Source organism: Mus caroli, unplaced genomic scaffold, assembly GCF_978045245.1.
Source record: "Mus caroli unplaced genomic scaffold, Mus_caroli_1 scaffold_2, whole genome shotgun sequence".
NCBI lineage: Eukaryota > Metazoa > Chordata > Mammalia > Rodentia > Muridae > Mus > Mus caroli.
Genome location: NW_028227257.1, coordinates 59,278,729 through 59,291,863, shown reverse-complemented (window position 1 = coordinate 59,291,863; position 13,135 = coordinate 59,278,729). Strand labels below are relative to the sequence as shown.

The following is a 13,135-nucleotide window of genomic DNA, read 5'->3' as shown; positions in this document are numbered from 1 at the left end:
GAGATTACTCAGTTCATTTCCAATGTAAACACTGTATATATCTTTATTACAGTATAACTGTATTACAGTAGCGACTTCAACATAAATCATGCCTACCTTTAAGGTAAACAAAAGGACAGGCAAATACACAGTTAACTATAGGTCAACTGTTCTCTAACAAAGAGTATGATCAATGCATTAAAAATCAGACATATGCTGGGTATGGTGGTGCAAACCTTTGATCCTAGCACTCAGGAGGCAGAGACATGTGGATCTCTGAGTTCGAAACCAGCCTGGTCTACAGAGCTAGTTCCAGGACAGTCAAACAGAAACTTTGTCTCAAAAAAAAAAAAAAAAAAAAAAAAGCAGACATATAAGAGTTGGAACATAGCTCGGGAGTAGAGTGCTTGCCCACTGTATGCAAATTCCTGAGTTCTATCCTCATCTCCCAACCCCAAGAAAAAACCGACATCTAAACTAAAGACATATTAGGAGAAGTTACTGAGTCCCAACCCTTCCCAGGGCAGGGCTTGGTGGTAAGTTAATGGTCCTGTCTCCTTTTTTCTAGCTGGTGTTCTTTAACATCCCCTTGATGGCTTACGTATGCTGGAGTTTGCTACATCGCTGCTTTGGTCACAGCTTCAGGTCTCATCTCCACCAGGGAAAATACTGGAAGATTATACCTGTTTACCTACTTATGCTTCTACTGTACATATGGCAGGTTTATTCTTGCTACTTTCTTCATGTGACATATGGCTCCCTAGCCTTTACATTCTCTCCATTGAGGACCTGGTTGACATTGCTGACACCTGTGTTCATTTACCGTGTGTGGACATTGAACTCCACTGAACTTGGAATATTCATGGTGCAGTTAAAAAGCCATCTGAGCTCCTGAAGTCCATGGCTTACAGCTAGCAGCCTGGAAGAAGTCCAGCCTCCACATTTGTGGCCCAGATCTCTGCCCTGTGGCAGATGGGAAAGCCAGTATCAGTGGGTGAGCTTCAGGAAGCAGTCACTCCTTGGACATCTGAATGTTGGAAATGTTTACTACTGATTCTTGCTGTGTGGACTGCAGAAAAGTCTAACAACTGATTCTTCCTCAGGAGGCAAAGAGCCCTAATCAAGAAGATTGCCACAGTGGGGTCTCTGTGTCACTGAGTCCCTTGGTACTACTGTGTTTATTAGGGTCATCCTGTGAAAAGCATCCAGCCCGAACTTGGAGTTTAGGATATCATTTTCTGCCTAGGGAGCGTGTGGAAACTTGTCCTGGACCTTTACTGCTCCTGAGACTTGACTTCCCAGCCTGTTCCCCCAGTGATCATGGGCTTACTGCTTCCTTAGCCAAGGTTGTTTTCAACTAATCAAATAAATGAATGAATGGTAGCCATAAACAATGGGTTGGAGAGATCAGTGGCTAAGAGCATGTACTTTACCTCCAGAAGACCTGAGTTCAATCCCTAGCAACCATGTCAGATGCTCACAACTGCCTGTAACTCTAGCTCCAGGCCAGAGCCACTGTGGGCACCTACATTCATATGTGCACTGACTTACACGTGATTAAAAAATAATAAAAGATAAGTATTAACAAAGAAATATCACAAACGGATCTGCAATGTTGATAAACATATGGGAACCAGAAAGTGGGCCTGGTTTGGGGGCTTGGAGAAAGAATCACCAGGGAGCTGGAGTCAGCAGTTAAGAGTGCTGGCTGCTCTTCCAAAGGTCACAGGTTCGATTCCCTTCACTCACACAGTGTAACTCCGGGTCCTGGGGATCTGATTCCTTCTCTGGCCTCTGCAGGCACTGCCACGAACATATTTGCAGGGAAAAAGCTCAGTTACATAGAAGAGTGGCCAGGTCTCTAGTAGGTCAGAAGATGCCTGGCTGGGTCTTTTGAGTGGCCTAGTGTCATGGAGGGATGGGTGGTGGGGTGTAGCCAGGGACTGGAAAAAGTCTCTAGATCTGAGGGGAGGGCAGGTGAAGGAGGCGTGGCTGGGTCTCTAGGCCGGGCCAGGGGGAGTGGGCAGGTTTCCAGGGCGCGGGGAGGCGTGGTCTTGTCCCTGAGTGGGCGGGTCTCTAGGGGCGGAGGCGTGGACGGATGGCCTGGCTGTCTGGGAAGGCGGGGTCGCTACACTGAGAAGGAAGGGGCGGGACGCGCTGTGTGTTGCCGGAAACGGGATGAGTTTTTCAGCACCGGAAGTACTGCGGCGGGGCCAAATGGCTTAAGCGTCTTAGCTGGTTCCCAGAGAGAGCCTGCGATGGCGAGCTCGACAGCCGCAGTCCCCTTCCTTGCTCCGCCTCTGGAGCAGCTCCGGCACTTAGCAGAGGAGCTACGGTCTCTTCTGCCTCGAGTACGGGGTGAGTTATGGGAATCTGCACCCCGGGCTCCGGGTAGGGATGTCGGGCGTCCGGTCAGGGCTCCTCTCACCTGACTTTTTGCTTTCGGGGTGATCCGGCCTTCCTCAAGTCGGCGAAGCCCAGGAGACAGCGGAGGAATTTAATCGAGAAATGTTTTGGAGAAGACTCAGTGAGTGTCTGCCGTTGCGGGCTCTTCCCTCATCTCCCTGCATCCTAACCTTCCCTCTGCTGTCCCCTGAGATGACAATGTCTCCCGTCCTCATCCCTTATCCCACCCATTCTCCGCACTTGAAGCAGAAATATAAAACGATTTCTGGAGTTGTTTTGGAGATGTTGATTAGAGTGGAGAAGGGACGCGTTATCTAAAAAGTCCAAGTAGCAACTTTAACCTTTTAACACTAACTTTGACCCCCTGCCGCCTCTGGCACCCCCAGATGAGGCAGCAGTGAAAGTGAACGGGGAAGCCACTGTTCTGACAACGCACTTCTCTAAACTTCCATCGCCATCTCCACAGGTGAGCTTTGCTTCCGGAGGGTTATTTTCTCCTTAAGAATCCTCCCGTTTTCTTACCCTTCACATTCAAGCCACACTTATTTCCCCCACTTAGCAAGCGCGGTTACAGTTCTTACCACATGGGATTGTTGTAAAGACCAAATAGCCAGGTGCATAGGGTTAGAAAGGTCTTCTAAATTTAGTCTGAAACCCAGCCAGGTTAGTTCCTCTTAACTTTCAAAGCCCTTGTTGATTTATAGCACTTTCACATACATATTCCCCATCTGACCGATGAGTAAGCAGGTTTAGAGGCTCGGGTCAATAAATAGCAGAGGAGGAGTTAAATGTCTTTGCAGTATCTAAGCAGCACCTGTTATATAAAACCCTTTAGTATTAAGATGTTGCTGTTGCTGCTGCTGGTACACACCTTTAATCCCAGCACTTAGGAGGCAGGGGCTGGCGGCTCTCTTGAGTTCAAGACCAGCCTGGTCTACAGAGCAAGTTCCAGGACAGCCAAGGCTGTCCTTCTTTTTGTAATGCTTTTTATAATTGTCAGGTGTCTACCTAATTTCTTTCTAGTGTGGAATGAGTACATTATAAGGCCTGACTCATGACAAGTTTTCATAAAAGAATTAACCATGCACTATAGATGTTTGGTCTCTTCCTTAGTAAATGGGTTGACAGCATTGATGTTGAACATTCTTTCTGAATTTGGTCCATCACCTCATAGGAAACCCAGAGGATCTGTGAGCAAGTCCGTGTTGCCATCGAGCAAATAATTACAGTGTATTATTCACTTCCTAAGGACCAGGGTAAGTGACCATACACAGTAGTGTTGTATTCATGGGCTAGGGCTTTGCTAAGGTAGTAGACTATATCCTGACATGTAAACATTATATGTTTATCTTCAGGGTAATATTATATATTTATACATAAACATATTATCCACGTTTGCTTTTCTTCATTATGAGCATGTGACTTTCCTGTGAAATAAAATCAAAGATAATTTTATATGTGAGTGACCTTTGTGGCACTCCCTTATGTGAAAGTACAGATGCTATGTAACTGTGACTTTCCGTCATTACTGTTTTGTGTGTGTGTGTGTGTGTGTGTGTGTGTGTGTGTGCAGGTACACACATGGGCTCTCTCCTTCCACCGTGGGTTCCTGGAATTCAACTCAGATCATCAGGCGTGTGCAGCAAGTGCTTTTACCTGCTGAGCCATCTCAACTGGCTGTTACATTTTTTATTTTATTTTATGGGTATGGGCACTTTGTCTGCATGTGTGTCTGTGTACCACATGTATGTGGTCCTTGCTGAGGTCAGAAGAGGGTGTTGGGTTCCCTGGAACTGAAGTTACAGACAGTGTGTGCGCTGCCGTGTGGGTTGTAGGACTTGGCCCTGGGTTCTCTGGAAGAGCACTAAGTGCTCTTCAGTGCTGAGCCATATCTTCAGCCCCTCAACTGACCCTTTATAAAAAAAATCATCTATTATTTGTGTCTGTGATGTATGAAGGTGCACATGTTTATTCAGGTACTTATGCATGTGTATATTTGTACACATGGAGGCCAGTGTCTTGTGGTTTTGAGAGAGTCTTCATTGGAGTTCACTGATTTCCCAGGGAGCCTCCTAGCTCTGCTTCCCCTGCACTGGCATCATGGGAACACTCGAGTGTGTCGGCCTTTCTCATGTAGGTTCTGGGAACTGTACCCAAGACATCATGGTTATGTAACTGGCACTTTCCCAAATATGCTGTCTTCTCAGCTCCTAATTCCTCTTCTTTTTAGTCCATTCTAATTCCTACATATGTTTGCTGGATCTCAGCTCCATACCCATACCCAGGCCATCCCGACCCTCCTCCACCTAGCATTACATCATAACCTATTGCAAACCCCTTCACAAGTTAACGTACCCTGGCCCGTAGATTTATGGCGTCATTGAAGCTCTACAGAGAGAATCAATGAAAGCATAACATAGTTTATCAGGGTTACTAACACATGCTTTACACAGCCAGTGTTCTGCTCACAGTTATCAAAGGGCTGGCATCCTTAGTGAATGAATACAATGGAAAGACTTGCTCCAAAACTGTTGGAGAACAGCTCTAGGCAGTGGCAGGAGGATCAATAAAATGACCTGAGAATTTAAGGAGGCTTAAGCCTCGCACTGGTGTGTGATTTAAAGCATGTGGGTATCAGTTACCGCGTGGTTCTCGAACACTCCAGAAAGCAGGTGGTGACATTTGAAATGACCGGGCAGGCAACTTCGAGTTTGGGTTTGGCCATAGGAATCACCCTGAGAAAGCTGGTACGGAATGCTGTCCTGGACATCGTGGACGGCATGGCTCAGCTCCTGGAAGTGCTTCTTACTGCTCCATCTCAGAGGTAGTGGGTGCTGCAGTGTGGGCTAACGGTTAGTGGGGTTCCTTCACTCAGGGAGGGAAAATTGGCCCTCAGAGCAAAGTCACTCATCTTGGACCTTATTGGGAGGCAGAAACCTAGGTTATTGATATGTCCTTGTTAATTCCTTTCTCCAGCACTGAGAATGGTGACCTGATTTCCTGCAATAGTGTCTCAGTCGCATGCCAACAGGTGCCTGAGATCCCAAAAGGTGGGTAGGAGTAAACTATGACCTGCTGGCCAGAGCAGAGAGGCCTCTCGGGTCTAGCTTCCAGCTGTGCCTTATAGACATATTTTCATTTCTGTGAAGACTTTAGTGAAATAACATATAGTTTATTTTCATTGATATTAATTGATTTGATACTTTTTGCCATTCCTTATGCTCATGTTTGGTTTGGTTTGGTTTTGGCAGTGCTGGGGATTGAGCCCAGGGTGGGCCAGTCAAGCGCCGTGCCACTGAGCACAACTGTTCAATTCAGACGACTCCTCTTACTGTGGCGCTCTCTCTCTAGTTGAACAGATAGTTGCTCTCTCTAGTTGCTCTCCTATTACTGTGCCAGGAACAGCATGGGTGAGCTCGCTGAAAGAGCTATAAAACAGAGCCAGGCAGACTGTGAGTGGCTCTCAAGAGAATGTGGTAATAAACACTATGAGACAGTTTTAGGTGAAATTAAAAACTGTCTAGGCAGAGGGTGTAATAAGAGAATTAAAGCAGTGCTGGTTTCCCTTTGTGAACTTAAGAAAACGGTTAGGTTTCTCCTCTAATTCTAGTGCTTCTGATTTTTCATTCATAGATAACAAAGCTGCAGCCCTTTTGATGCTGACCAAGAGTGTGGATTTTGTGAAAGATGCACATGAAGAAATGGAGCAGGTGAGGGCACTTACCCGTCTTTCCTGAGAACTGATCATAAAGGCAGGGGTTGCCCGCAGCTTGACTGAATAGTCCCACGCTCACTCCTGTCCTGCCCTCTGTCTCTCACTGTGTTTGGCTTGTTTCTCATTGCCTCCTCTGCTCCTTGCTGGACAAGCAGAATGAGAATGTTGGTTTCTAAATCGATTCAGTTTTGTAGCCGATATAGCAAGGCAGGTGGCTGATGGTGGTGGTGTGTTTTTTATTCGCAAATATGATGGTATGTCTTAGGCTGTAGAAGAATGTGACCCTTACAGCGGCCTCTTGAATGATTCTGAAGACAACTCCGACAGCCACAGTGATGAGGATGGTGTGTTAGGGCTTCCCAGCAATCAGGACTCATACTGGTCAGAGGAAGATCAAGAACTCATAATCCCGTGCCTGGCGCTGGTGAGAGCATCCCGAGCTTCGCTCAAGAAAATCCGGATCTTGGTGGCTGAGAATGGGAAGAAGGATGAGGTGGCCCAGCTGGATGACATCGTGGACATTTCTGATGAGATCAGCCCCAGGTAAGCGTGGGTTGCACCGGGAAAACAGGAGTATTGGGATCTGGGCTGATGCCGTTGCTCCAGGGATTCTTCCAGCTTTTTGTGTTTTGAAAATTTTCAAGCCTAAAGGAAAATTGAAAAAATACTTAAGTCAGTAGCTGTACATCCTTTATTTGGCTTCTGTTCACCTCTTGCCCCTGTGTATTTACTTCTTGATAAGTAGGTATGATATGCTTTTCCTAAATCATAAAGGCATAAGTGACTTTTCACCCATGAATATTTTATCAGCCACCTCCTAAGAACAGACACAGAGTCACATTCAAGAAATTTAACATTCGATGTAATAATAATATCTAATGCTTAGAGTTCTCTATTTGTCTCAAAATGTCTTAACTACATTCTGAGTTTCATTAAGATCTCTTTCTACATTTGCTTGGCATCTGTTTAATTTCTTACAATCTTAAATAGTCTCTGTCCCTTCTGGTCTGACTTGACATTGGCATTTCAGAATTACATATGGTAGATACACAACGATTTGGATTTATAAGTAGTAACAAAGTTAAACATTTTGGGTCAAAAGTTAGAGTGTTTTGTACTTTCCTTTATATCCTGCTGGGGGGCACCTGATGTTGATTTTCCTGCTTAGTAGTAATAAATTTAGTCACATGGTTAAAAGTAGTGGCCTCTTCTGAAGAGGTCCTTTTGCCTAACATGTTTAGTTTCCATTGATGAACTCTGTCAGTATCACTGAACTGATGGTTTTGAATCCTCATGTCTTTGACAGAACTAATTCCCCATCCTGTGAACCACGCACGTTCCCCCCCCCCCGCCCCCCAGCTTCCTAAATAGTACATGTTTATCCCAGTAAACATTGGTTGGGTTGCTTCTGCATTGCATGCCTGCTTAAATTAAGGAACTGAGTTGGTTGTGTACTGGGAACAGCCACGCTGAGCTCTGCCCCCTTTCTGTGGTTAATGGTTCCGTTTGTCTGCTTCTCTTAGTGTGGATGACTTGGTTCTGAGCGTATACCCACCTGTGTGCCACCTCACTGTGCGGATCAGTGTAAGTACCAGCTTTCATTAGTATTTATAGAGCATTTATATCGTCACCAAACTTGTGTGCAGATAAAATATCTTCATAGTTCTTGTGTGTATTTGTGCTTGATAAATACTAGCTGAACTCTTTTTATAATAGCCATGTGCTTTGATACTTTAATTCTTTTTCTTTTTAAAGATTGATTTATTTATTTTATGTATATGAGTACATTATTGCTTTCTTCAGACACGCCAGAAGAGGGTTACAGATCCCATTACAGATGGTTGTGAGCTACCATGTGGTTGCTGGGAATTGAACTCAGGACCTCTGGAAGAGCAATTAGTGCTCTTAATCACTGAGCCATCTCTCTAGCCTCTGATATTTTAATTCTTTTAGAACTACTTGAATAATTGTTTGAAAAGAAGTCCAAACATCTTAGAAAGCAGTGCATTAAGGAACAGTCGTTTAACATTTTTTATTTAGCTGGGGAGGAGGGGCACGTATGTCCATGTTTGTGTGCAGGTGAATGTGTGCACACTCAGAGGCTCTGTCACTCTTCCTGATTACCCTGAGACAGTTCACTCACTGAACCTGGAGCTGGTCTTGCAGCCAGCAAGCCCAGCGATCGCCTTGCCTCTGTGCCCACAGCGCTGGGGTAACAGATACACACATGGTCATCCGTCATTTTTTTATGTGTGCTTGGGTTTGAACTCTTGTCCTTATGCTTGCAAACACTCTTAGCCACAGGATCTGATTACACTGAATCAGTACCACAACATATATTTTGTATGTATAATATATATATGTATTTGTGATTTGATTGTATTCGTGAAATGCTATAACTTTATAGTTCTGTTTGTTTTTAATGACCTCCAGTTCATCTCACTGATGTAACTAGCAGGGAAGTGATCCTGCCAAGCAATTCACATTTTACAAGATGTATTGGTTTCAATATTTGATAAGATAGATGGAGGAAGATTGATTAATGTGCAGAACTCTTCAGGATGGCAGATTCTTTGGAACATTAACTTTTTTGGCATTAACTTTTTAAGAACTAAATTCCAGCTCTACCTCAGGTCTTGAGATTTCCCGTCTTAACTGTCTTGAGCTTCTTAAAGTTCTAAACAGGACCATATGCCATTTCTGCCTCCGAGCCTGAGCTATTATAACTGTTAGGGTCTCCTTTTAAAAAGAAATTCTTCCTGTGTGTAATTCAGGCTGCCTTAAAACTCACCATTCTTCTGCGAGGTTAAGATTATCCTTGTTCCAAATTAAAAATATTAAAGATGAGCTGGGTGTGGTAGCACATGCCTTTAATCCCAGCACCCCAGAGGCAGAGGTAGATGGATCTCTTAGTTTGAATCTAGCCTGGTCTACATAAGTTCCAAGACAGCCAGGGCTACATAGAGAAACCTTGTCTCAAAAAACAAACAAAATTAAAACTGTTGAAAACATATAAATGTTATGCCAGAGGTGTTCCTAAGATCTTGTTAAACAGAAAAGAACCTAGTCAGTGTTAAATTTCATTCATTCATCCATCTATGTATTGATTGATTGATTGTGTATGCATATGTAAGTCACAGTTGTATGTGTAGAGACCCGAGTATAGCTTGTGGGAGTCCTTCCATCATGTGGGTCCCAAGAATCATATTCAGGTTGTCATGACAGCAAGCATGCTTACCCACTGAGCCATCTCATCAGCCCTTAGCAGTCAAGACTTTTTTTTTTTTAACATGAGTGCTGGAAGTTCAAACTCCGGTAGTTCTTCAGGTCTTCATAGTTTCAGAACACCAAAACATTTCCTCCACCCACTTTAAGGCTCTTTTGAAATGATTCTGTTATCATCATTAATTGTATCTTCAAGTTCTCCTTTCTTTTGGTGCCATGGCTCAGAGTGAATGTTATCTCTGTTCCTTTTCTAGTCTGCGAGATTGGTGTCTGTTTTAATAAAGGCTCTTGAAATTACAAAGTAAGTATGAAGACTTCTCCCTGTGTGCTTTGAGACTAAAATCATCTGCCCAGCTATTCTGCCTCATTTTAGAATAGCATGCGGGTATGGGTAGGGGTGTGGAGCAGCCAGTCTTTGAAGAGGAATCCCTTCTTACCATAGTTTCTTCTCTGCACTTCCTGGGAATGCTTTTCCCTTCACATCGTGTTAACTTGATTTTTTTTTTTTTTTCTGTTTTATTCCAGAGCAAGTCATGTGAGCCCCCAGCCAGGAGATAGCTGGATCCCTTTACTCATTAATGCCGTTGACCATTGCATGAACAGAATTAAGGCGCTTACTCAGCGTGCAGCTGAACTGTGAGCCTCCGATCCCTACTCTTCTTTCTCCCCTCACTCTCGCACCCACGCTCCAGTGTCTGCTTTACCTATTTATTTTTTACGTTTTTTTAACGTCTGCTTTTAGAAGTGGAGCTTTGACAGGGTGTTTGCTGGATAGAAAGGCAGCTTCTGTCTTTAAGAAGAGATTGTTACCAAGACTCCAGGCTAGGAGAGATTGCAGTTATCCACCAATCATACAATGTGCTATGCTTCTGTGCTGGACACAAATTTCTACAAACTTGTGCTCTGAGCTGTTTTTTGGAAATCCTTAAAGAAGTTGACTTATTCTCTAGTTTACTACAGTAAAGCATATTGTTTTATTAAGATTTTAATGATCTCAATAAAATGCTAACCTACTGTGATTAAATGTGTCATTTAATGTGTCCTCTGAAGTGTCATTTAAAATCTTCTGTCATAAGCCAGGCATGTTGGCATATACCTTTAATCCTAGCACTAGGATGGCAGAGACAGGTAGATTTCTGAGTTCGATGCCAGCCTAGTCTATATAGTATATTCCAGGACAGCCAAAGAGCTCACAGAAAGACCCTGACTCAAAAAGAATTAAAAAAAAAAAAAAAAAAAAAAAAGGACTGGGGCAGTGGCTAGTACTGCATTTGCTAGTATGTCATGTGATGAGTGGAAAAGAAAAGTCTAAGACTAAGGTTAGTATTGGGTTGATAGAAGAGGGAACATAGGCTGAGGTAGATTGGAAAGACTGGTAAAGATAAACGATCATACAAGATAGAACAGTTTCCTCTCTCGGGAGACTAGGCAACAGGCCTGCAAATCAGTTCAGTCTGTTCTTTGGGAGAGGAAAATAAGGAAGGAGGAGGAGGGAAATGTGACCCAGGGCAGTTAACAACAGGAGCAAGGTGGCATGCTTACCAGACCCTGGGTTTTAGATAGGTGCAGGGAGGAGAGAGAGCTGGCCTATGACAACTGGCCAGGTGACCAGATTCAACCTCATCTCTCAGTGTTCCTTTCCCAGTTACAGGAAGCCTGCCTTACCCCTGAGAGTTCCTCCATTGTACTCTGGTTCTCTCCTGGTCCGACTTTGAATAACTGGATTACAGATGCTGATCCAGGCTGTGGTTTTTTTTTTTTTTGGGGGGGGGGGGGTTTTGAGACAGGGTTTCTCTGTATAGCCCTGGCTGTCCTGGCACTCACTTTGTAGACCAGGCTGGCCTCAAACTCAGAAATCCGCCTGCCTCTGCCTCCCGAGTGCTGGGATTAAAGGCGTGCGCCACCACGCCCGGCTCTTTTTTTTTTTTTTCAGGCTGTGTTTTATGGGTGGAGTCTCAGACTCCGTGCCCTGCCCTCTGCTGTCCGCACTGCAGCTCTCTCCACAGTCCATGCAGGTTGGGGTGGTGTTGCTCAAATCAAAACCACAGCAGAGTGCTGCTTACTGACTTACTGCATCATGGCCTGCTCAGCCTGCTTTCCTCTGGAACCAGGACCACCAGCTCAGGGATGGCACTGCCTACCATGAGCTGAGCCCTCCCCCATCAATTACAAAGATGCCTTACAGCTAGATCTTATGAAGACATTTTCTCAGTTGAGGTTTCTTCCTTTAAATAACTTTAGTTTTTGTCAAGTTGACATAAAGTTAGCCAGCACAATTGACCTCTTGTCAACTTGACACACAAACATATCACTGTTAAGTCATAACCTTTCCTATTTTTGGTTCACCCCCAAGATCTCAGATTAATAAATAGCATTGTAGTGGTTTGAATGAAAATGGCCCCCACGGGCCCATAGGCAGTGGCATTATTAGGAGGTGTGGTCTTGTTGGAGGAAATGTGTCACTGGGGGTGGGTTTTGACGTTTCAGATACTCAAACCAGGCCTAGTATTACTCTCTTCCTGCTGCCTACGGATCCAGATGTAGACCTCTCAGCTCCTTCTCCAGCACCATGTCTGCCTGAGTGCTGTCATGCCTCCCCTCCATGATGACAGTGGACTAACTCTGAAACTGTAAGCCAGCCCAAATTAAATGCTTTCCTTTATAAGAGTTGCCATGGTCATGGTGTCTCTTCATGGCAATAGAACACTGACTAAGACAATCGCAAATAGATCAGACATTATAAACTTAGAAGTCTTAGTCTTTACCAATTCAAACACTTTAAAAAGTTCAGTCTCTTTAAAAATCGAAGTGTATTTTAAAACCTAAAATCTCTTTTTAAATTCAGTTTCTAAACTGTGGGCTCCTGTAAAATCAAAAATAAGTTAAATACTTTCTTACTTCAAGATGGAAGAACCAGGGTACAGTCACAATCTGAACAAAGCAAAACCACACTCCATCAGTACAAGTAACTCCATGTTCTATATCTGGGATTTACTCTAATTTGAGTTCAGGAACTCTAACCCTGCCACAAACTGCCAGGCCTCAGCTGCTCCCATGACCCATTCACACCTTCAAAAACAGCACCACTTGAGTAACTTACATCACCAAGTCTGGCTGCCAGCACAAGGTATAACTATGGCTGCCTCTGGAACACAGCTTCTGTGTGTTGACTCTGAGGAAGCACTTCCCAGAAGACTTCACCCCAATGATGCTGGTCTCTTCTTAATGGCAGCTGATTCTTCAGCCCCAGCTGACCAGTATTTCTTATCCCAGCAAAGCAAAGGTTTTACCTTAATGGTTCTGTTCTTTTGTTAATCAGATCCAGTTCTTCAGCTCCAGCTGAGCAGACACCACAGACTTCTTCACAATATGACCCCTTGGAGTCCTTACTTCCCTTTGAAAGTTCACAAACTCCACTGTCTTCATTGCTTTCAATAATCTTATCTTCCAAGCTCCTACAGAACATCCCACTGAGCCCTCAGCACTCAATGACTTCTAGCCCAAAGTTCCAAAGTCCTTCCATAATCCTCCCCAAATCATCATGGTCTGGTCTGTCACAGCAATAACCCACTCTCCTGGTACTAATTTCTGTCTTAGTCAGTGTTCTATCGATGTGAAGAAACACCATGACCATACCAACTCTTATAAGAGAGAGCATTTAATTGGGACTTGCTTACAGTTTCAGAGGTTTAGTCCATTAGTCATCATGACAAGGAGCATGGCAGCATTCAGGCAGACATAGGGCTGGAGAAGTAGCTGAGAGTTCTACATCTCAATCTACAGGCTGCAGGAAGAGAGACACTGGGCCTG

General features: G+C 44.2%; 2 protein-coding genes across 3 annotated transcripts in view; both read left to right on the top strand.

The window, feature by feature from the left end:
- Positions 1-1,566, top strand: part of Tmem62 (transmembrane protein 62) — a 31,139-nt gene extending 29,573 nt beyond the window's left edge. For both annotated transcript variants that reach the window (XM_021177647.3, XM_021177638.3), the window contains one exon: positions 548-1,566. In XM_021177647.3, coding sequence (XP_021033306.1) covers positions 548-874 — 327 coding nt within the window. In that variant the 3' untranslated portion in view covers positions 875-1,566. The remainder of the gene's footprint in view (positions 1-547) is intronic.
- Positions 1,567-2,131: 565 nt separating this feature from the next.
- Ccndbp1 (cyclin D1 binding protein 1) lies at positions 2,132-10,339 on the top strand. Its single transcript, XM_021153508.2, has 11 exons — positions 2,132-2,337; positions 2,447-2,506; positions 2,772-2,851; positions 3,560-3,641; positions 5,113-5,209; positions 5,362-5,435; positions 6,019-6,095; positions 6,366-6,643; positions 7,624-7,684; positions 9,580-9,626; positions 9,851-10,339. The coding sequence occupies exons 1-11, from the start codon at positions 2,238-2,240 to the stop codon at positions 9,963-9,965; spliced, it is 1,071 nt and encodes a 356-aa protein (XP_021009167.1). The 5' UTR covers positions 2,132-2,237; the 3' UTR covers positions 9,966-10,339.
- Positions 10,340-13,135: the final 2,796 nt, after the last annotated feature.